At 42.1% G+C, this 24614-nt stretch overlaps 1 protein-coding gene across 5 annotated transcripts in view; it reads left to right on the plus strand.

The window, feature by feature from the left end:
* The window catches only part of rxylt1 (ribitol xylosyltransferase 1), a 37598-nt gene that overhangs the window by 10850 nt on the left and 2134 nt on the right, over window positions 1-24614 (plus strand). Inside the window, exons 4-7 of one of the 5 annotated variants that reach the window (XR_013886849.1) lie at window positions 3064-3378; window positions 8259-8429; window positions 14908-15795; window positions 16266-18369. Coding sequence is in view for 3 of the 5 variants with exons in the window: in XM_080191291.1 (XP_080047417.1) it covers window positions 725-777; window positions 3064-3378; window positions 8259-8429; window positions 14908-15310 (942 nt within the window). In the remaining 2 variants the exon portion in view is untranslated. Of the gene's footprint in view, window positions 1-721; window positions 778-3063; window positions 3379-8258; window positions 8430-14907; window positions 18370-24614 lie in introns of those variants that run through there. The other 4 variants (XM_080191291.1, XR_013886848.1, XM_080191290.1 and 1 more) reach the window with 4 other exon arrangements.

The raw sequence follows: 24614 nt of genomic DNA on the forward strand, positions 1-24614 counted from the left end.
CAAAACATACCGTTAATAGAGAAGGAAATGAGAGAGTGCAGAATGTAATGTTACAGTCATAGCTAAGGTGTAGAGAAAGATCAACTTAATGCAAGGTGAGTCCATTCAAAAGTCTGACAACGGCAGGGAAGAAGTTGTTCTTGAGTCGGTTGGTATGTGACCTCAGATTTTTGTATCTTTCTCCTGATGGAAGAAGGTCAAAGAGAGAATGTCAGGGGTGTGTGAGTTCCTTAATTATGCTGGCTACTTTGCCAAGGCAGCGGACAGTCTAGACAGAGTCATGGATGGGAGGCTGGTTTGCGTGATGAATTGGGCTACATTCATGACATTTTGTAGTTCCTTGTGGTCTTGGTATAATTGTAATATAATTGTAATAAAATATATAGATATAATTGTAATCTTAACTCCATGTTCCTGTCTACTCCTGGTAACCTTTCACCCCTTTGCTTGTCAATAATCTACCTACCCCTGCCTTAAAGGTATTCAAAGATTCCGCCTCAACCACTTCTTAAAGCGAAGAATTCCAAAGCGCCTCAAACCTCTGAGAGAATTTCTTAAATTCTCACTTCCATTCTAAATGGCAACTGCTTATTTTTAAACACTGAACCCGAGTTCTAGTTTCTCCCACAAGAGAAAACATCCTCTCCATATCCAGCCTGTCAATACCCCTCAGGATCTTGCATGTTTCAATCAGGTCACCTCTTATTTTTCTAAACTCCAGCAGATGCAAGGCTACCCGGTGCAACCTTTCCTCAGAAGAGAACCTGCCCATTCCAGGTAATAATCTGGTAAAAGATAATCTAGTAAACTGTTTCCAACGTATTTACATCTTGCCTTAAATAAGGAGACCAATACTGTACACAGTACTCCAGATGTGACTTAGCCAATGCCCACTCATAACTTCCCTACTCTTGTGTTCAATCTCTCTTGCAAAAGAACAAAAGCTTTGCTAACTAGTTGCTGCACGCGCGTACTAACATTTTGTAACTCTTATACTAGGATACCCATATCTCTATACTTCAGAGTTCTGTGAATTCTCATCAATTAGCTGATGTGCTTTTTCATTTGTCCTGCTCAACTTATACTTCATTTGCCAGATCTTTGCCCACTCACCTAACCTATCCATATCCTTTTGTAGCCAGTTTATGTCCTCTTAACTTACTTTCCCACCTATCTTTCTGTCCAGAGCAAATTTAGCAAGCGTACCATCGGTGCCTTCATCCAAATCATGTGTATACATTATAAAACGTTGAGGCCCCAAAACTGAGCTCTGTGGCACACCACTTGTCAACTCGTTACCCGTTTATGCCTACTCTGTTCCCTGTTACCTAGCCAATCTCCTGTCCATGCCAATATGTTACCCTCTCCCTATACCATGAGCTTTTATTTTCTGCAATAAATTTTGGTGTGACATCTTATCAAATACCTCCTGAAAATCTAAGGACTATACATCTCCAAGTTCCCCTTCGTCCACAGCACGTTACTTCAATGAATTCCAATTATTTGGTTAAACATGATTCCCCTTTCACAAAACCATGTTGATTACTCTGCCTGATTACCTTGAATTCATCTAAGTGCCCTGTTGTAACATCTTCAATAATTTCTAAAATTTTCCCTATGACAACTGGCCTGTAGTTTCCTGCTTTGTCTCTTTCTACACAAGCGCATTTTTTTTTTGATGCTGTATTTAGTGAAACTTGGTCCTTTGAGTTAATGGGGAAATGAATAGAAAGCAGGCAGGAGATACAGGCTACTATTTGGATATATTAAAAATCAGTAAAGAAAGGAACACTGCTAGAGGACTGGTGAACACAAATTTAATTATTAGGAATCATAGAATTGTAGAATCCTACATTGCAGAAGGAGGCCATTCGGCCCATTGAGTCTGCACCGACCACAATCCCACTTGGGCCCTAATCCCATAACCCCATGCATTTACCGTAGCTAGTCACCCGGCATTAAGGGGCAAATTAGCATGACCAGTCCACCTAACTCGCACATCTTTGGACTGTGGGAGGAAACCAGGGCACGCGGAGGAAATCCACACAGACACGGGGAGAATTGCAAACTCCACACAGACAATAAACTGCGAATCAAACCCGGATCCCTTGCGCTGGGAGGCAGCAGTGCTAATTGCTGTGCCAGTGTTGTCCAGAGAGGTAAAACTAATCTAGGAAAGAGTAATTAGTTTGATGTCAGTGACAGGAAGCATACTCTCATTTTTGTTAAAAGATCGCTTAATGAAACATCTAATTATATTGTATTAAAGTACTTCTCTCTTTCCCACCCTGTTTCCTATCTTTAGTTTCTTTGGTACTTTTCATTCCACCCATGTATTTTAAACATTATTCAATGAATAATGTACACTATAAGATAAAATTTAAATAGATTTAGAATTTGGGATATGCTTGGCATATTCTCGGGAAAAGTTGATAAATGCTTTTGTACCTAACTTGTTGTATCATAATGAAAGTAATTTAGTTCTTGGAATAATTTTGCTTGTTATTTAGTTCATTCTTTTCTTGAATTGTTCTCCTTGGAGCAGCAGAAGTTGAGGGGCGGTTCAGTAGAGGTCCTGAACATTTTGAAGGTTTCATAAGTAGATAGAAGCATTTCCCACTTGTGGGAGGGTCAGTAACTCGAGGACGCTGATTTAAGATCATTGGCAAACGAACCAGAGGGAAGATGAGATTATTTTGTTACAATCCAGCGTGAAAGGGTGATGGAAACAGATTTAGCATAACTTCCAAAAAGGATTTGTATTCTTGAAAAAGAAAGAAATCAGGTCTGTGGGGACAGAGCAGGGGAGTCGGATTATTTGGATGCCTCTTTCAAAGCATAGAAACATTATTTGTGACGAATAAGTAAACTTTACTTTTTCAAAGGTCCTTCCGCAATGATGTACAATTTGACGATTGATAAAGTCTTCCATTAGCCAAGGTTGATGATAAAACACGAGTACATTTCCTGGCTGTTAAACAAGTCCTTTGTTCTAAAAGTTTTTGAAAAGCACTGTAGGTTGGGAAATGCAGTTTCACTTAACCATATTTTGTTTCTGTTTAGATTCTGCACTGGCCCTGCTGTGGTGCCTGGGCGCATCCCACTAGATACTGAGAATGTGGTGCTTGTGCTAAATGGCAGAGAAGAAGGAAAGATCAAGTTTGCCACCCAGTGGCTGCACTATGCACAGACACTGCTCCAGGCACACAAACTTCAACATGTAGCTGTGGTTCTGCTTGGCAATGAGAAGTGTGATAATAACTGGATTGAGCCCTACCTCAAAAAGCACGGAGGATTCATTGATTTAATTTTTCTTGTGTATGACAGCCGTTGGGTAAACGAAGAGGATGTTTACCAGTGGCCTCTGGGAGTGGCGACGTAAGTGGACTGTTAACTTGTGGAATGTTGTCTATCTCTTGTGTGTAGTTGTTGTATCTTTCTTTTTTACAATTTTGTAAGCTTTGCTTTATTTCTTTATTTGCCTGCTGCTCCTTGCTAACATCTGAAAAGATGTCAGGCTTCACATGTATACCCACAACACCCCACTCGACATCAGCACTACTTCTCAACCTGTTCACTGTCTTTAATTTCTTTCAAATAAATTGTAGAAAGACAAAAGCCATTGTCTTCAGTGCACATCACAAACTAAATTCCCTAAGCAATGACTCCATCACTGAACCAGACAGTTTGCAACCTTGATATCATATTTGGCCCGAAGATGGGTTTCTGAACACACGTCTGTGTCATCACCAAAATTACCTGCTTCCAACTCTGTAACATCCCCCAACACTACCCACCTCAGCTCATCTGCTGCTGATACCCTCATCCATGACTTGGTTACTTGGAGCTGGACTATTCTGGTGCCTTACCGGCCGGCCTCCCAACTTCCACCCACACATGTGAGCTCTTCCAAAACAGTTGCCTGTATGCAACTTTGTACCAAGTCCCTGTTCCCCTGTTATCCTTGTGCTCAAAGACCTGCATTGACTCCTGGTCTGGCAACTGCTCAGCCTAAAATTCTCATCCTTGTTTAGTTTAAAATCCTCCATATCTCTATAACCTTCTCCAGCTTTCCAACTCTCCCTAGAGATGTCTATCGTTCTTCAGTTTTGGTCCCTTGGGCATCCCTGATTTTAATTGCTCCATCACTGATGACTGAATCTTCAGCTTTCTAGGTTCGAAGCTGTGCCATGCCCTTCCTAAGTCTCAAAGTCCCCTACGTGCATGTGCTTTCTCCCGTGCTTGCTCTGTCTCTTTAAAACCTTGAAAAGAGCTCAGGAATTTTATTTTAGGGATGGGTAGAGGTGGGGTGTGGTTTGCTGCTGAAGAGATTCTCACTTTTTCACATTTCCATATTACATACTTGTCTCATCTGCCAGGCTGGGTCCGTTTTAACATGCACATCAACAATGCCCAGCTCAACTCTCTGCCAACAAAGCCCAGCTCTACCTCTATCACTACTATCGACACTAAGGTCCTTGCTATATATCTAACAGTCTTTCCACTCTTTAATCCTGGATCAATCACCATTTCCTTCAGTTCAGTAACATCTGACAGCCATCCTCATCAACATTCAGTGGCAACAATCTTCAGTCTCTTTCATCTACTCCTTTCATCCCATTGCTGCTCAGTGTCCACTCTCTCTGTAAAGCACTCGGAAGTTTTTATGAATGCTTTATATAAACGTGTTATATCTATCCTGACTTTGGAATCTTGTCCAAAGTTCCTCTTCTTCCAGTGGAAGCTTTAGGGGAATTTGGCCGAGTGCAGAACATAGTCTAAAGCTGCTCATTGCAAATATTCACATGTTTAGGTGCTTAACTTGTACAAAGCTACACAACTGTGTTTTATTTTCATTCATTTTGAAGTGGAGCTGCATCTGAATAAACTTTCACACTTATTCTGGCATTCTCACAATTGTTGGTAAGATTTCAACGCATTATCTACAATATCACACATTTGAAACAATGTTCGCTGACATTTTGTAGCCTTTGCCATATCTCATAATGTTTTCAATTCCTGGCTGCCTAAGCAGCTGATGAATAAATAGAATACCACGAAGGTTAAGATGCATTGCTGATGTCCTTCACTCCTAATCACTGGTGCAGTATCCTATAGTTAACCTTGAAGTGATGGAATACCAGTAGTTGATGACTAAGATTTTGTTCGTTGCATCTTGCATCTGCAGAGGAGCTTTGGAGATATAGCGAATGATTAAATATGTAGGAGGGCTTTCAGGCAGAGTTATCAGAATGCTGTGTGCTCCAAAATAGCCTGCAGGCTTCACTTTGATGTTGGTTGCAGTCCAAGTTACAGTCCATCAGTCTTTAAAAACAAATGCCCGAGCGATTGGCATGTTGCGTTGAGTAAATCCAAATCGCTTTTCCCCTCATTTTTCTCTACTCTCAACGGAAGAGATCCCTTTTCCTGTAAGTTTACTGTTCTCTGTCACAAATGGCAGATAAGAAAGAGGTGAAAATTTAGCTTATTTCTCTAATAGTCTCCAAGAGCAACATAGTGGCAAAGTGGTTAGCATTGTTGCCTCACAGCGCCAGGAACCCGGGTTCAATTCTCAGCTCGGGTCACTGTCTGTATGGAATTTGCATATTCTCCCTGTGTCTGCATGGGTTTCCTCTGGGTGCTCTGGTTTCCTCCCACAGTCCAAAGATATGGGTATTAGGTGGACTGGCTATCTAAATTGCCCCTTAGTGAAAGGGGGACTAGTAAGGTAAAAACATGGGGCTTTGGGAATAGGGCCTGGGTGGGATTGTGGTCGGTGCAGACTCGATGGGCCAAATGGCTTCCTTCTACAGTGTAGATTCTATTCTCCATTTTCTTAACATAATACAGAGTATTTACATCACAGAAAGAGGCCATTCAGCCCAACATATTCACGCTGGTGATTTTGCTCCAAACAAGCCTCCTCCCACTCCTATTCATTTTATCCTACAGCCTATCCTTTTATTGCTTACTCCCTCATAAACTTGCTTTCCTTTGAATACACCTATTCACCTCAACCAAGCTATGTGGTAGTTACACATTCCAACCGATTTCTGTTTTTTTTCATATATTCATTCATGGGACCTGAGCGTCACTAGCTGTATTTATTGCCCATCCCTAGTTGCCTGAGGGCGGTTGAGAGTCAAGCACATTGCTGTGTAACTGGAGTCACGTGTAGGCCAGACCAGGTTAAGGACAGCAGATTCCCATTTCCAAAGGATATTAGTGAACCAGCTGGGTTTTTCCAATAATTGACAATGATTTTATGGTCATCAACAGATTCTTAATTCCAGATTTTTTTATTGAATTCAAATTCCACCACCTGCCGTGGCGGGATTCAAACCTGGGTACCCAGAACATTAGCTGAGTTTCTACATTAATAATCTAACGACAAAGCCACAAGGCCCTTCAGAGGTTTCTGCTGAATTGCCTATTTGATTTATTGTAAGCTGTTTTATAGCCCCTAGTTCTGGTCTTGTCTACAAATGGAAATATCTCCTCTATGTCTATCCTGTCAGACTCTTTCATAATCTTATAGCCCCACTATAAGATTACCTCCTCAACTTTCCTAGAGAAAAGAGTCCCAGCCTAAGAGTCATAACTACTTGATTCTGGTATCATTCAAGATATGATTGATTTATCTTGTTAGATGCCGTGCCAGAGTGCTAGGATGCAGGGTTAGGTGTACACCATCCAGAGTTGGAAGCCCAAATGGAGGCTGCACACCAGGACAGACGCTGGAGAACAAGTTCCCCTCATTTGGACCCCTCGTGCACTTTCCGGAGTCTGACTCTTGTGGCTTTGGCAAGGGTGTGGGAACATTTTCCTGCCTTGCTTACCTTGTTGGAGAGTGACTTGTTAATTGTGAAGGATACCTCACAGGGGGGGTAAACGGATCCAAAATGATCTAACTACATTCTTTAAAAATATAAGTCAGCATGTATTGCAAAAGATGCTGTGATTGTGCCATACTTTGAAACTCCAGCAAGACTGTTGTCACAGTCTGAGGATTCAGGGTAGACCATTTAAGATGGAGATGAAGAGACATTTTTTCACCCAAGGGTGGTGAGCCTGTGGAATTCATTAGTTCAGGAAGTAATTGATGCCGAAGCATTGAATGTGTTCAAGAGGTGGCTAGATATAGCACTTGGGTCAAACAAGATCAGAGGTTATGGGGAGAAAGCAGGATGGAGCTATTGAGTTGGACGATCAGCCACAATCACAATGAATGGCGGAGCAGGCTCAAAAGGCCGAATGGCCTCCTCCTGCTACTATCTCATATGTTTCTATGTCATGGACTGGTGTCCGTGACTCATTTTGTAATGAGTTTCTGATGGTCCCTGTCCTCAAAGTGAATCTGTGGAACTCGTAGCCACAGAAGGCTGTGGAGGCCAGGTCATTGTGGGTCTTTAAGACAGAGATAGAGAGGTTCTTGATTAATAAGGGGATCAGAGGTTATGGGGTAAAGGCAGGAGAATGGGGATGAGAAAAAAAATCACCGCTGATTGGCGGAGCAGACTTAATGGGCCGAATGGACTAATTCTGCTCTTATGTCTTACAGTCTAAATCGGGTTCCTCCAAGGGTCGGATGTAATGGGGAGATGTTAAGATCTGGCAGCAAATCTCCCTCACGTTCCCAGCACAAAGCCAAAGCCAAGAAACATTCACCAATGAATCCAAGCACTGTTGATCAGTTATCGAAAGTTTTTTTTAAAAAAACTCAAAAGTACTAAACTCTCAGCTGGAGCACATCTGGCCGCCAGGCACCCCCTAACCTCCCATTTTCAACAGTGACGGGATTTATTCTAGTGAATGTCACTTGATAATAGTGCTTTTCTTTGTCTTTATGCTGGAAATGTGAGGGAGAACTGCTGACAGAGCTTAACATCTCCCCATTACATTTGGCCCTTGGAGGAACCAGATATTGAGGGCATTTTCCATACAGGATCTGCCTTGGAACCCCACTGTTACTCTTGATTGCAGAGGAACCTCTGCTACTGTCTAATCACCAGTGATAACGTGGATAAAATACCCTCATGGAGAAGGATAATGTTGCCTGAATTTTAATTGTGATTGGAATTTGACCGTTAAAGGCAGCGATGTCCCAACTCTCCATGACACTAGATAGCCAATTAAACACATTTGTCAATGTTATCACTCGACCTTTACAATAAGCAGGAACTTTGTGAATCCAAAGCTTTTTTAAATCTTGCTGTTGGAAGGAAGGTCTAATAACTACACTGTAATTCTTATTTCAGCTACAGGAACTTCCCCGTGGTGGATCTCAACAACCTAATGTTGCATTCTTCAAGGCCATACTTGTGTAACTTCCTCGGAACTGTCTACAAAGGCTCCTCCAGGGAAATTTTGCTGGATGTGTTGAAAAGGGAAAGACTCAATACAATGTGTCTTATCTCCGTTAGAGAACAGTAGGTCTTTTTCTTTGTGCCCTGCTTTTAAATAGCAACTACATAGTCACCAATCTTGTTGTAACTATTTTTCTGATACATTCAGTTATATTGAGAAAATAGATCCTGTGTGCCAGCAGGATTTCTGGGAAGAAGCTTTGAGCCAAGAAACGTTAGCGACCCTGCTGACGGGTTTATGTTAAGCAATTGTTTACAGCGCAAAAACAGGCTCGACATGCTAATTTTGATGTTCTGCACTTGTGCCCGCTCCCACCTTACTTCATGTAATCCTATCCACATACCCCATTTCTTTCTCTCATTTCCAACGATGTGCAGGTTAGGTTGTTTTTTATTCATTTGTGGAACAAGGGAGCTGCTGGCTGGGCCAACATTTATTGCCCATTCCTACTTGCCCTTGGAGGGCAGTTGAGAGTCAACCATTTGCAGTGGCTCTGGAGTCACATGTAGACCAGACTGGGTAAGGGCAGCAGATTTCCTTTCCTAAAGGACATTAGTGAACCAGATGGGTTTTTCCGACAAGCGACGAATGGTTTCATGGTCATCAGTAGATTCTTAATTCCAGATCTTTTTTTAATTGAATTCAAATTCCACTGTCTGCCGTGGCAAGATTCGAACCCAGATCCTGAGAACATTACTGAATTTTTGGATTAATAGTCTAGTGATAATCCAATTAGGCCATTGCCTCCCCATGCCATGCTAAATTGCCCCTTAGTGCAGGGGGATTACTAGGGTAAATACATGGGGTTACGGGGATAGGGCCTGGATGGGATTGTTGTCAGTGAGTTCTGACAGGCCGAATGGCCTCCTTCTGCATTGTAGGGACTCTCTATGATCCTATGATCTACTTAGCTAGTTTTCTCCTACATGTTATCTATCTCAAAGACATTCCCCATTCTCACTGCTACGCAAAGAACCTTCTAGAATCCCTGTTGGATTTCATTAGTAACTATTTTACGTCCATAGCCCCTAACTTGAGATTTTCCCTCTCTATATCTAACCCTTTATCAAAGTATTTTTGTCGAAGGATCCTTTGCAGATGGATTTTTTTTACACTTTCATGGAATGTGGATGCTTCATGTGAGGTTTGTTGCCCATCCCTAATTCCTTTGAATTGAGTGGCTTGCTGGGTCATTTCAGAAGGCATTTAAGAGTCAACCACGTTGCTGTGGGTCTGGAGTCACATGTAGGCCAGATCAGATAAGGACAGCAGATTTCCTCCCCTGAAGGACGTTAATGGCATGGGATTTTACAATTCATAATGATTTTGTAGTCACCATTACTGAGACTAACTTTTAACTCCAAATTTTATGAACAGGATTTAAATTCCACCTGTTGCACAGTGTTCCCAGAACATTAGCCTGGACCTCTGGATTACTAGCCCAGTGACATTAACACTAATCCACAGTCAGTCTCTCACACACACACACACACACACACACACACACACACCCCGCCCCCCCCCCCCCCCTCCGCCCTCTCTGATATGCAATCACAGAACCCTGCTTCTAAATGACGGCACTTTATCATAATCCTAATACAGAAGTGCATTATGTAAAGTGTTTTAATAATGCTTTTAAGAAACAAGGTAATTACTATAGTAGCAATTTGAGGACCATTTCCCTGATGTGGATAGTGATGAGACAGACCAGACAAACCACAGATAAAAGATAAATGCAACTCCAGTAAAATTTTAAGTGCACGCCAACTGAATTGCTTTAAATGTGATTAAAAATAATGCAGTACATACGCAATCAGTTCACAGATCATGTCCAATGCAAATTGGCCAAGTAAGTAGTAGCAGCAATCTTGCCCTATTTAATTGTTCAACTGGCTCAGAGTTGGTATTAGAATCCCTACAGTGCAGAAGGAGTCCATTTGGCCCATCAAGTCTGCATCGACCACAATCCCACCCAGCTGTATTCCCGTAACCCCACATATTTACCCTGCTAATCCCCTGACACTCGGGTCAATTTGGCATGGCCGATTAACCTAACCCCGCGCGTCATTGGACTGTGGGAGGAAACCGGAGCACCCGGAGGAAACCCACACAGACACGGGGAGAATGTGCAAACTTCACACAGACAGTGACCCGAGGCCGGAATTGAACCTGGGTCCCTGGCACTGTGAGGCAGCAGTGCAAATCACTGTGCCACTATTAATTTAAAATAAAAATTCTCTGAGCATACAAGCTTCCCCTCCTCCAGTTTTTTTATTGACTGACTAATTTGAATGTGTGATTCTCGGGAACATTTGACAGACTGTGCTAGCCTAGCTCAATTTCTCTGTTGCTTAATCATACAAGGAAATTACATTATTGCAAGCGCCTGCTGCCTCACCAGCAAGGGCAAAATACGCAAATCAATGGACAGGTTGATTTCGCGACAATAAGTTACAACAAATCAAATTGTTGAGACAGAGTGATGTCCAGAAATTTATTACTGGAGCAGTTACTCGGCAGAATTAAGAATCAAAGAAACAAAGGGTTGATCCAAACAGGAAATGCTGCAAATACTCAGGAGGTCAAACAGCACTATAATGACACTTGCTCACCGCATGAGTCCAAATAGAATGTGCCCTAGTATCACAGCAGTAGCCAGCCTCCCACTCTACCCCTCTCCGTCCCAAAGTGGATGACTCAACGCTGAAAGCCATAGCAGCTGGGGTGTTCGTCATTGGAAATAAGTCTACGGGGTGGACATCTTATCAGATATTTTTGTATGCCTAACACTAACTACGATTAACTTATACAAAACAGTGGGCTTGCCTTTTCTTTCTTCCTCCTCTTTCCCCTCCCTTCCTTGCGTTTTTCTCTCTTCACCCTCCAGGGAGATTATTTCACCGAGCCTTCGGAAAGTCCCTATGATGCAGAAGGAGGTCGTTCGGCCCATTGTGTCTGCACTGTCCACAGTCCCATCCAGGCCCTATTTCGGTAACCCCACATATTTACCCTGCTAATTCCCTGACACTAGCGTCAGTTTAGCATGGCCAGTCAGCCTAACCTGCACATCTTTGGACTGTGAGGGGAAACCGGAGGAGCTCCAGCAACCGGCAACTCCACGTCACTGTATTCAGCTGGTTCCTGAGGCCAGCCAGCAATTGGGCAGCAGGAAGACTGATAGTGATAACATGAATAACAATGGAAAATGGCTGGATAAATGCAGCAGGCCTGGCAACATCACTTGAAAGGAAACAGTTAATGTTTTGAATCCGTATGTCTCTTTTTCAGAACGTGCTGAAAGCAGCTGGGATTTGGCAAGAGCGATGCACATATATTTTTAAAAAATGTCTTGACATCCGTGCATAAGCTTTACAGCGCTAGGGGTCACTAGTTAACCAGAAGAAACCCTGACAAATTAGGTTCCTGAAGTGAATTAAGTGGCTATGGAACAAATCAACAATATCTCCCCACCCTATTGATGTAACTTTAACCAGAGGCGTTATAAAAATTCTAAAAATATACTATAATCTCCACAACAAACACACACACAAGTCCTCCACATTTCCTGTTCTCAGGACTACCTCTCTAAACAGTCTTTATAGACAACCTGCTTCGATCATTCCCCGGGCTGTGTTGTTTTGTGTTTGCCTGTTTTCTGCTCACCACTGAGATGAGTCATACCTCCCGCTTCCGACAGTGCTTTCTTTCTCTACGCTCCTTTTCCCCTTCTCCCCCAGTCATACCCAGCACCGCTCTGACTGACATCAGGTGAAGCAACATCATGGCGGTATCACGCAGATCTGACTGGAGTTGAGTGCTGGAGTGTGTGCCCCTGCTGTGAGATAAGGGAACGCGGTTTATTTCTCACCACCCGATTTCTCTTTTGGGGAAAAGGTATTTGAAGATAAAACGCTTTTTATTAATAGCACTCGCTTCAAATACCTGTGGCTTTGTTAGGACTGAGGCTGGGAGAGAATGACGGAATTGTCAAATTAAGTTGGTGAAGATGATGGAAAGATTCTTTTTTTAATTCATTCTTGGAATGTGGGTGTCGCTGGCTGGGCCAGCATTCATTGCCTGTCCCTAATTGCCCTTGAGCAGGCGGTGGTGAACTACTGTCTTGAACCGCTGCAGCCCCTGTGGGTGCAAAGAGAAACTATTTCCTCTGGTGTGGGAATCCAGAACAGCAGGGCACAATTTTAAAATTAGAACCAGACTATTTAGAAGTGAAATCCACGAGTACTCCTTCCCACTGCCAGCCTGGAGATATTGGGTAAAGACTTGAGTCTGAGCTGCAGGTCATTTCACAAGTGCAAATCTTCAACTTAAAGCCTGTAGATGCTGGATCAGTTGAAGCTTTTGGGACTGAAATTGATACATTTTTGACAGCATGGGTAGCCAGGGATATTAGGAAAAGTCAGGTAAATGGTCTTGAAATGTAGATCAGCAATGATCTAATACAACAGGCTCAATAGTTTGAAAACTTCTGCCCTTTTATTCCTAAATTCTGAAGCTGCTACCAGAATGGTGGTAAGCTTGTCTATTGTTATCATCTAAACACCTCTGATGAGGAAGGTGTAGATTGAAGGAGTGCCTGATAGTACTGTATACTGATTAGGTTGCGAATTGTTTGAATTTATGTGTTTATTATGCATTTTTAGTGGTGCAGATAGAGGATGGCACTGTCTAGGTCATTGCTTTCTTATCCTTTCCCATCAGTTGAGCCCCTGTCATTTTTCCACAGCCCTGTGAACATCGCAGGTTGGTCAGAGGCAGTGCTAAGATAAAGGCAAAATGCTGCAGGTGCTGGAATCTGAAGCAAAACAAAGTGCTGGAAAATCTGAGCAGGCCTGATAGCATTTGTGCAGAGAGAATAGAGCCAACTCTTCAAGTCTGAATGACCCTTCCTCAGAGCTAATAGTGCTGCCTGAACCACAGTCATCATCTTGGAGAACAAAACATTTTTTTATATACATAGCTACAAAGCAACCAAAATAAAAGACAATATTGGTCTACTTTAAAGCTCCAAAAGCTGCAATTTGGGTACAAAGAAATAGTAAATAGTGAATGGCGGAGACGGGTTCGAAGGGCTGAATGGCCTCCAATTTCTATGTTTCTATCTTTATTCATAAAAAAAGGGCAACATTTGCGCAAATTGCATATCAGGGTTTCAGCAAGGCAGAGCAGAAGTTAGTGTGCAATAATGTTTATCATTAAAAGTTGAAATACTCTAAATAGAGAACATGTACTTGTGCCTTAAAAGTGATGGGGACTGAAATTAGTAAAAATTGTTTTTGTAAGTTTGCTAAATTCAGAAGAGATTTTAAAGGACTAAAAGAAATGGCTGGTATAACCCGATCTTTGTAAAAAGTGACAAGAAACCTTACTTGGTTTTAAAATTTTTTTAGTACAGAACATCTTTTGAATGATCTTACCCAGATAATAAAGCAGGCTCAATGGGCTTGAGTGGTCTGCTCCTGTGTGCCGGTATGGAAAGGCAAGCCATGCTTAACTAACCTCATTGAAATTTGGCCAAAATGGGTAAATTTTCTTGTTTGACAGCAGGGTCAGCCCAAGCTCCACTCCCAAGACTTTGAGCACATGACCTAAGCAGAAAATTCAGTACAGTACTGACAGGGTGCTACTTTGTCAACGTGCAGTTCCTTGATCAGACATCAGGCCAAATGTAAACACCATTCAAAGACCTCTCTCAGTATCCTGACCAACATACTGTCAGGATGTTGGTCAGGATACTGAGATTTCTTAGATTGAGTAAGATTGTCAGGGGTTGTGGAGCAAAGACAGGTTTATGGAAATTAAAGTACTGATTAGCCTTGATCTAACAGAATGGCAGAGTAAGCTTGAGGGGCTGAATGGTCCAGTTCTGTTTCTATCTTCACTACAGATGCAATCAGAACAGAGTAACATCTTTTGTGAGTTGCCAGCTTAAAAGTAACAGTTTTATGGATAAATTCAGAAAGATCTTCAGAGATAAACTCATGAAGTGTTTTGGTGCTGTACCCTCACTTACAAATAAAACTAACCTCTATGGAGAATTGTAGTCTCTTGCTGCACTGCCACTCAAATAATGGCAGGCTTCTAAGACCATAAGACATGGGAGCATCATTAGGCCACTTGGCCCATCAAGTCTGCTCTGCCATTCAATCATGGCTGATATTTTTCTCATCCCCATTCTCCTGCCTTTTCCCCACAACCCCCGATCCCCTTATTAATTATTAATTAAGAACCTATCTATCTCTGTCTTAAAGACACTCAATGACCTGGCCTCCACAGCCTTCTGCAGCCTATGGATCGTATTTTAAATTGAGAACAATTATTGACAAGTTGCAATTTTTATTTTAGCATTGTATAGTGTTGTGCCTTTACCAGATATAATTTTGATGCACTAATGCTTGTATTGGGTACGTGTGCTGATGGCTTTGTGGAGGCAAGTTGTTGACAGCAGTCTTTGACACAAACGTACAAAGAACTGAAAAAGCTTTGGGTGGCAACTGATCTGTGTTTTTATTCCTTGTATAGGTGGTTACCTCAGGAAACGAGTGAAAGTTTAAAGAAGTATCAGGATGCTTTGTTGCAAAGTGACCTCACGCTGTGCCCAGTGGGGATAAACACTGAATGCTACAGAATTTATGAAGCTTGCTCTTATGGTTCTGTCCCAGTCGTTGAAGATGTCATGACGCCAGGACAGTGTGGCAACTCGTCGGCGTTCCAGAACGCCCCTCTGCGTCTTCTGAAGCTCATGAAAGCACCATTTATTTTTGTTAAAGACTGGAAAGAGTTGCCTGCTATTTTAGAAAAAGAGAAGGCGATGAGTCTCCAAGAGAAAAATCAGAGACGGAGAGTTGTTATTGAGTGGTTTAAGCAATTCAGAACTCAGCTGAGACAGAAGTTCATTGATATCCTGGAAAGCAGGTTTTTCTAACCGCTTGGATCTCTTTCCCAAGACAATTCCTAGCCTCTGTTTACTATTGTAAACTGCACGTGCTTTTACTGAGTGGGCCAGTACATTTTGGTGTAAATATATTATTGTAAAGGAACTGTGCCTTAAATTGAGAGAAAGGTACTGTTCTCTGTGAACAACGTTTGACATTATTTTCCACTCAAAAAGAGAGCATTTGGAACGTTGGACTCCAATTCTGAAATTTTTTTTTAAATGTTTGCTCTGCAGTTTGGGTTCCACACCCTTCAAGCTCCTCTTCCAAAGAACCAATGACTTGATCTGTGCTGATTTAAACAGAGGAATAAGGGTTTGAACCACCCACAAGAAAAGGAGCAGCAGCGAGTGCAAACACTCTGCACTTAGAGCCCTGTCCTGCTTTGATCTTGCCCATTACCACCTTAAACTGAGCACCTCTCAAAAGTTGAGCCTGAAGGAGGAAGTAGCCTTGCGAATATATTTAAATCAAGGTACTGTGTGTCTTTTTAAATTGTCAGAGCAGTATTAGTATGCAGTATTAGTTTGAAAAGGCATTTGAGGGTGGTATTTAAAGAGGCACTTGCCTGCAAGCTCTCAGTTCCTTGTATCTATGAGACACAGCTGGTTAGAGCTCTTCAGGAGTCACTGCATTGGGCTGTGCTTTATTGTACAATGACTCTGCTTCTGCACTCTTTAAAAAGCCCAAGTCAAGATGAGAGTAATGCTGGACACTTGTAAAGAGTTGGAGGAACAGCTGTAGCAGTAGGGTATGGAAATTCCTCAGCAAATCACTTTTGAGGAGTGCGGCAAAAATGCATCCTTCCAGAAAGGTTGTCTGACAGCTACCCACATTGTTGTTGTCAGAGCTTGCTGTGTACAAATTGGCTATAATGTGCATGGGGATGTTCGGAGGTTGTGAAAGCTGATATAGAAATGAAAGTCTGTCTGTGTTTCTTATTAGGCCCCTGGGTCCACTTCTGAGACAGCATTAGACTCTGGTCAGACCCCATTTGGAATACTGTGAGCAGTTTTGGGCCCTGTGTCTAAGGAAGGATGTGCTCGCCTTGGAAAGGATCCAGAGGAGGTTCACAAGATTGATCCCTGGAATGAACAGCTTGTCGTATAAGGATCAGTTGAGGACTCTGGGTCTGGACTCGGAGTTTAGTAGATATGGGGGGATCTTATTGAAACTTACAGGATACTGCGAGGCCCAGATAGAGTGGACGTGGAGAGGGTGTTTCCACTAGCAGGAAAAACTAGAACCAGAGGGTACAACCTCAGGTTAAAGGGATGATCCGTTAATACAGAGATGAGGAGTTTCTTCAGCCAGAGAGTGGTGAATCTGTGGAACTCTTTGCCGCAAAAGGCTGTGGAGGCCCGGTCATTGAGTGTCTATAAGACAGAGATCGATGGGCTGAGTGGCTAAATTCTGCTCCTATGTCTATGGTCTTAGAAGCCTGCCACTATTTGAGTGGCAGTGCAGCTGGAGACTGCAATTTTCCATAGAGGCTGTCCCAGAAAGGCAGCCTGCTCTCCCGGGTGCCCATGTATTTTGCTCAGGCTCATTCCAGTTTGCAACAGGTAACTGCTGATTCTGGGGATCGAGGAAGGTCGAATGGATCAAGTGTTAGGAGGGGAATATGTCCATCATATCCTTAAGCTTAGGTAAGCTATGGCAAAGGAGCAGTCCAGAGTAAACACAGTTAATGTGGAAGGGGGCAAACTTCAGTGAGAATGGCCCAGATTAATAGAATCAAAGAGCAGAGGGCAAAATTGTAACAGAACAATGGGCTGCCTTCAAAGGGGAGATAGTTTGGGTACAGACAAAAAATATTATCTATTTGTCACAAGTAGGCTTACATTAACACACTGCAATGAAGTTACTGTGAAAATCCCCTAGCCGCCACACTCCGATGTCTGTGCAGGTACACAGGAAGAATTTAGCATAGCCAATGCATCTAACCAGCATGTCTTTTGGACTATGGGAGGAAACCCACACAGACAAGGGGACAACCTGCAAAATCTGCATAGACAGTGACCCAAGCTGGGGATCGAACCCGCGTGTCTGGCAGTGTGAGGCAGCAGTGTTAACCACTGTGCCACAACGTACATTGCAGTGAGGAGGAAAGGTAAGACCAACAAATTCAAAACTCCCTGGGTGATGAAAGTGACAGAGTAAGACAGAGAGTAAATTACAAATGTACTCAGATAGTCAGTACAAGTGAGAAAGAGGCTGACTGTAGAAAGTTCAAAGGAGGAAGTGAAAAAAAATGAAAAGCATGTGAGGGTTTGAAGACACTGGCAGCTAATGTCAAAGTAATGCAAAAGTCTTCTATAACCATATATAAGGGTGGTAAAAAGAACAGTGCATCTGATTGGGGACCAAAAGAAGCACATGGCTGACGTACTAAATACTTACTCTGTATCTGTCTTTACCAAGGAAGAAGATGCCTCCAAGTCATAATGAAATGCGTAATACTAATGACACTGAATGGGCTAAGAATTGATATAGGTGAGGTGTTACATAGGCTGGCTGTGCTTGAAGTCGATAAGTGACCAGAGCCAGACCAAATGCATCTGAGGATACTGAGGGAAGCAATGTTGGAAGTTGCAGAAACGCTGGCCATAATCTTCCAATCCTCTAAATAGAGGGGTGGTGCCAGAGGACTGGAGAATTGTAAATGTCGTATCCTTGTTCAAAAAGCTACTGCAGGCCAATCATTTTGAGCTCAAGCCTGGGACAACTTCTAGAAACAACCCAGGACAAAAATAACAATCATGTGAGAAAATCTGGATAGTGCAGATTTATGGGCAAATTGTGTTAATTTTCTTGAACTTTTGAAAAGGTAACAGAGAAGATTGTTGAGGATAACATGGTTGGTGTAGTGTACATGGAGTTCCAAAAGCCATTTAATACAGTGCCACACAACAGGCTTCTCAGCAATGTTAAAGCTCATGGAACCAATAGCCCGTTCTTGCAGCTTGAATATGAAATTGGCTGAGTGAGAGGAACCAGGCTACTGGTGAGCGGTTGCTTTTTTGGACTGGTGATGGTATGTAGTGGGCAGGGGGTGGGGGTGGGGGTCCCCAGGAGTCAGTGTTAAGATCCCTGCTTTCCTTGATCTATATTAAGCACCTAGATATGGGCGTACAGCGTACAATTTCTAAACTTGTGGATGCTGCATAACTTGCAAGTATTGTGAATGGTGAGCAGAACTCTGAAGGCATCAAGGGGTATGGGAAGAGCTGGGAGTGTGTGATTGAGATAGAAGATCAGCCATGATCGTATTGAATGGCAGAGCAGGCTTGAAGGACCGAATGTTTTCTATGTGTGTGTCGTAGTGATCAACTTCAAGCTAACATAGGCTGGTGGATAAATAGCAGGAGTGTGAAGTAATTTATTTTGATAGGAAGAACATGGCAAGGCGCAATACTAAAGCGGGTGTAGCAGGGGATGAACTTGAGGATATGCTTACAAATCATTGTAGGTGGTAGCACAGGTTGAGAAAATCGTTAATAAAGAATACAGGCTTTACAAATAGAAGGAAAGAATATAAAAACAAGAAAGTTATGATGATCCTGTATAAAACTAGAGTTGTGTGATTTCAAGAAGAAATTAGATATAGCCCTTGGCTAAAGGAATCAGGAGGGGGGGTGGAATTTGATGATCATCTGTGGTCAAAGTGAGCAGTGGAGCAGGCTCGAAGGGCTGAATGGCCTACTCCTATTTTCTGTTCTGGGCACCACACTTTAGGAAGGATGTGAAGGTGTTCAGAGTGGGTGCAGAAAGATTCACCGGCGATGAGGAATTCCAGTTACGTGGATAGATTGAAGAAGCTGCAACTGTTTTCCTTGAAGGAGAGAGAAATTGAAAGGAAATTTGATGGTGGTGCTCAATGTGAGGGACCTGGACAGAATCGATGGAGAGAAACTGTCCGCTTTGGCACAGTGTCGAGAACCATCGCACTCCGATTCAAGTTGATTGGTAAAAGAAGTAACAGCAACGTGAAGAAAAATATTTTTACGCAGTGCTCTGACTGGGTGTGGTAGACGCAGTAAAAAGTCTGACAACACCAGGTTTTAGTCCAACCGATTTATTTGATAGTAAACTCACAAGCTTTCGAGGGGACTCCCTCTTTGTCAGGTGAATGGAGAGTTCTGGCCTCTGTCCGAGCTTGTGAGTTTACTATCAAATAAATCAGTTGGACTAAAACCTGGTGTTGTCAGACTTTTTACTGTGTTTACCCCAGTCCAACGCCGGCACATCCACATCATGGGTGTGGTAGACGCAGGCTCAAGTGAACATTCTAAAGGGAATTTGGATAATTATCTGGAGAGGAAAGGCCTGCAGGGCTATGGGGGAATGATGGTGAGTGGGACTAAGTGCATTGTTCTTGCAGACAGCCAGCAAGGACACAACAAGCCACATGACCTCCTTTGGTGCTGTAACCATTCTGTGATTCCATGACAGCAGCCACATAATTTATTCTGCATTTCAACCCAGCATCAAGCAGGGACAAGGATTTATTTCAATTACGTTCCCTACGGATGCCAGCACTCAGCAGAACAAGGTTTTGCTGCAGTAGCAGCAGTATTGTCATAAGTACAACCTGTCATCAATTACATGCATATGTAACCATTAAAGCACCTTCCGAGCCAGCGAGCAGACTTAGTGGGGAAGGCTACCACTCCATCAGTGTACAGCTGGGGAATGATCACTGCCACTGAATCATGCAGGTCTATCTGTGAATTCCTGGCAACTACTATGAGACATTCATAGTGTACAAGACCTACCTTCACCGCCATTCGATTATACTGTTTAAACCAGCACAGCTCTTCAGAGGCTGGCTGCGAGGAGACAAAGGCACAGATGGCAGATAACACCTCTACTTAACACATGCTCATTTATGTTGCAGAGATATGCCCAACACTATGGGATGACCAAAGTGTGCGTAGCGCACACATTTGGGCTCCTCAAACAGTGCAGGAAGGCCATCCCTAATCTGATGAACTGACAACAGAGCCAGAACGAGGAGGCAACTGTACCAGTCTGCAGTCAGAGCTTTTAGCGCACTAGTTTTTGGGTGATCATCATCTTCACCTCTATATTCCCCCACGGCAAGACCCATCAAGTACATAGCAGCCTGTTCAATTGGCACCTCATCCACCATCTAAACATTCACTCCCTACATCACCATCTACAAGATGCAGTGGAGAAACTCGTCAAGACACCTCCCAGACTCATGACCTCTATCACCCAGGACAAGGACCACAGCTTTACAGGAATGCCATCATCTGCAAGTTCTCCAAGTCACACAGCATCCTGACTTGGAAATGTATCACTGCTCTTTCATTGTCGACACTTTAAAAGCCTGCAACTCCCTATCTAACCACACTATGTGCAGCAGTTCAAGAAATTGGCTCGCTATCACATCAAAGGCAGTTAGGATGGGCAGCAGTTGCTGACTGCCAGCAACGCTCACATCTCTAAATGATTCAATTAGAAAAGCAGATATAGCAAATTTGAAAAGGATGGTTGGATGCATACCAAGGAAGCGCAACTGAAAAATATTAGGCTCACTTAGTTCTTCCATTGACAACTGACACCGTATCATGTTTTAGGAGGATTGTATGTACCAAATTGACATGTAAACATTCTGGAATCTGTCTATATTAGCTTGCTGTTAATACAGAAACCCAAGGAAAAAAATGCACAGCTCCCACTTCCATCAATGATTTATCCATTCTCTTCTGTGCCTTACCATCTTATCCTCCTTTAAGGCAGTGCAGTCCAGCACTTAACATCTGGCTAAATAAGTAGTGTTCTATTTATGTCACCTCTAGTTCTTTTTCCCAATCATCTTCAATCTGTGTCCATTTTTTTTACTGACATTTCTGCCACTGGAAACTTTCTCTTTATTTACGCTTATCAACTCTGCTCAGAATTTTGAACATCTCTATCAAAACCTCTTCTTAACTTTCTCTGCCCTTAGGAGAACACAGTAAGAAGTCTCTCAACACCAGGTTAAATTCTAGCATGTTTATTTGGAATCACAAGTTTAGGGAGAACAGCCCTAGCTTCTCAGGCCTCTCCACGCAAATGTTGTCCCTCATCCTTGATACCATTCTCTCATACTCTGCAAGGCCTTGATGTCCTTTCTAGAATTGAACACAATACTCCAGCTGAGGTCAAAACTATGCTTTTAAACATTATGCAAAATTTCCTAATTGTCGAAAGGCAATACGTCTCCCAAGTCTGGATTTTGTGAGTCTTGGAGAACTTGTAGATGGTGGCATTCCTCTAAAACTTCAACTTGGCTTCAAGCCAAGGATACAGCAGATTCTTTTAAATAGCCTTCTCAGCTTGCCCTGGCACCTTCAAAGATTTGTGTGCATATACTCTCAGGTCTCTCCCTTCCGAACCTCCTTTAAATCTGCAACATTTTCTTTACATTATATCTTCATTCTTTCTACAAAAACTTAGTATCTCCTCATGTTTACCATAAGCAGAATTTTGTGCTGTGGCTGTTGCTTTTGGAGATCAATATTTTGGGGAAGAGTAACTCAATGCAATCTTAACAATTATGTGATTCTGAAGAGGAAATGCTCCTATTGTGGTTCTGAGAATTATACCAGGCAGGATCTGATTGAGTAGAGATATAGAGCAAAGAAAAAGGCTCATCGCAACTGCGTTGGTCAAGGACAAACCACCTGTTCTAATCCTATTCACCAGCACTTGGCCTTGTACACCTTGGCATCAGAAGTGCATTTCTAAATCCTTTTAAATGTTAAGAGGGGCTCTGCCTCCATCATCCTTTCAGACAGAGTGTTCCAGATTCCCACTACCCTTGGAGTGAAAAGATTTTTTCTCACATTGTAGTTTCCTCAGAGTAGTTAGAACAGGAAATGTTGCTGGACTGTCCAGTTGTGTGAGTGAAATGGGCTTTGCTAGTTCGGTACGTCAGCACTGCCTGTGATAATTGGGCTCTTGCATCGAAAATTTATATTAATCTTATCACACAGAGTCAAATCCTTCTTCATAATTGAAATGAACAATTTTTGTTCACTCTTTCATCATTAAGTTTTCATAAAATAGCTCGAAACCATCTTAATACATTGTATGTTTTTTCTTGCTCTCTAAAATTGTCAAAAGGATGAAGGCAGAGAAAGAAAATCACATGGGATCAAAAGTAGACCATTCAGTTCCTCAAGCCCATTCTGCCATTTATTAAGATCATGGCTTATCCCAACTCTGTTTACCTGCCTTAATCTGAAAGATGTGCTGGTTAGGTGCATTGGCTGTGCTAAAATCTCCCTCAGTGCCCCCAAACAGGTGCCATAGTGTGGCGATTAGTGGATTTTCACAGTAACTTCAATGCAGTGTTAATGTTATTTGTGACAATAATAAATAAAATTTAAACATAAAAAGCTTAAACTTAATCCCATATTCCTTGATACCCTTTGATTCACAAAAGTCTAACTCATATTTTAAATTATTTATTGAATTAGCATCTACTGTTTATGTGGAAGAAAGTGCGATAAATATGGAATAATGTTTGTACACTGGGTTTTTGTACTTGCAATCACTGATTTGCCTTTTATTAACCTTTGTTAACTATTCCCTGCCTATTTGAATATCTTCAGTGTTTATTCATGTGGACTTGACCTCTTCATGACATTATAATAATGGTTTTCATTATACATGTCAAGTGACATTCTGCAGCATATAGAGTCGTAGATGTTTACAGCATGGAAACAGGCCCTTCGGCCCAATTTGTCCATGCCGTCTTTTTTAAAACCTCTAAGCTAATCCCAATTGCCTGCATTTGGCCCATATCCTTCTACACCATGTAACTGTCTAAATGCTTTTTAAAAGGTAAAATCATACCTGCCTCTATTACTACTTCTGGCAGCTTGTTCCAGACACTCAGCACCCTGTGTGTGAAAAAATTGCCCCTCTAGACACTTTTGTATCTCTCCCCTCTCACCTTAAATCTATGCTCTCTAGTTTTAGACTCCCCTACGTTTGGGAAAAGATATTGTCTATCTACCTTGTTGATGCCCCTCATTATTTTATAGACCTCTATAAGGTCACCCCTCAGTTTCCTACGGTCTTGAGAAAAAAGTCCCAGTCTCTCCTTATAACTCAATCCATCAAGTCCTGGTAGCATCCTAGTAAATCTTTTCTGCGCCCTTTCTAGCTTAATAATATCCTTTCTATAATAGGGTGACCAGAATTGCACACAGTATTCCAAGTGTGGCCTTACCAATGTCTTGTACAACTTCAACAAGACATTCCAATCTTGCATTTTAAAATATTAACACTAGCTTTATTAGACCTTTATATTTTTGATGACTTACAGAAGTTATTTCTGAAAGCTATTTCTTAAACTCCAAATTGACCTGTTCAAGGTCATTGCTCACAGCTTTGACCTGGACTTGTTCTACCAACCCAGAGGCAATTGGTAGACTTCACTTAATTCAAAAACCTTTTGTCTGGAATTAAAATTACAAAGCGGTTTCATTTACAGTAAGAATGATGAGAGAGCGCCGCTTCCCACAGTGTAGGTTAACAAAGATCACAAAGAGGATGCAGACTATTGTATAGGGTGGAAAGACTGTGGTCAGGTAAATTATTCATCATTTTTTTGAGGAGGGAACAATCGAGAATTGTTTTGATAGCTTGACATCCCTACTGATTCGATAAGATGTTCTGCTCTGAATGGTTGGTCGGGTATATTTCTGCTTTTGGGGGGCAACTTTCTATTTTTGACCTGCAAACGGTCACCTGGACTCAATGTCAGCTCTTCTGTTCTTCCAAATGCTGATGTGGGTATGCCGGCGTTGGACTGGCGTAAACACAGTAAAAAGTCTGACAACACCAGGTTTTAGTCCAACCTATTTATTTGATAATATACTCAAATGCTGCCAGACCTGCTGAGATTTTCCAGCATTTTCTCCTTTTTTTTTCTATTTTTCTGGTTATTGTGAGAATAACCTAAAACAGACAGGGAACAATTAACTTTTCCAGAAGATTAAATAAACTTTGTGGACTTAAATTGTGTGTATTTTCTTAACTGACCACATATTGGCTGCGATGACTACAGTTGTAGGAATGTTGTATGGATTACTCATGGCCGTGCCCCACCAATGTTCATTATAGAAATGCTTAAAATAATTATGTTGTGAAGCATGCGTTGTACATAATAAAGCAACAAGTAGGTACGTAGTGACCATTGAAGTAATGTGAACAAGTGGTTCCGACATTCATCATTATGAAGTGCTTCGAAAGGTTAGTCATGGCATGATT

The sequence above is a fragment of the Carcharhinus amblyrhynchos genome, chromosome 6 (genome assembly GCF_965287045.1).
Source record: "Carcharhinus amblyrhynchos chromosome 6, sCarAmb.v2.hapA, whole genome shotgun sequence".
Lineage (NCBI taxonomy): Eukaryota > Metazoa > Chordata > Chondrichthyes > Carcharhiniformes > Carcharhinidae > Carcharhinus > Carcharhinus amblyrhynchos.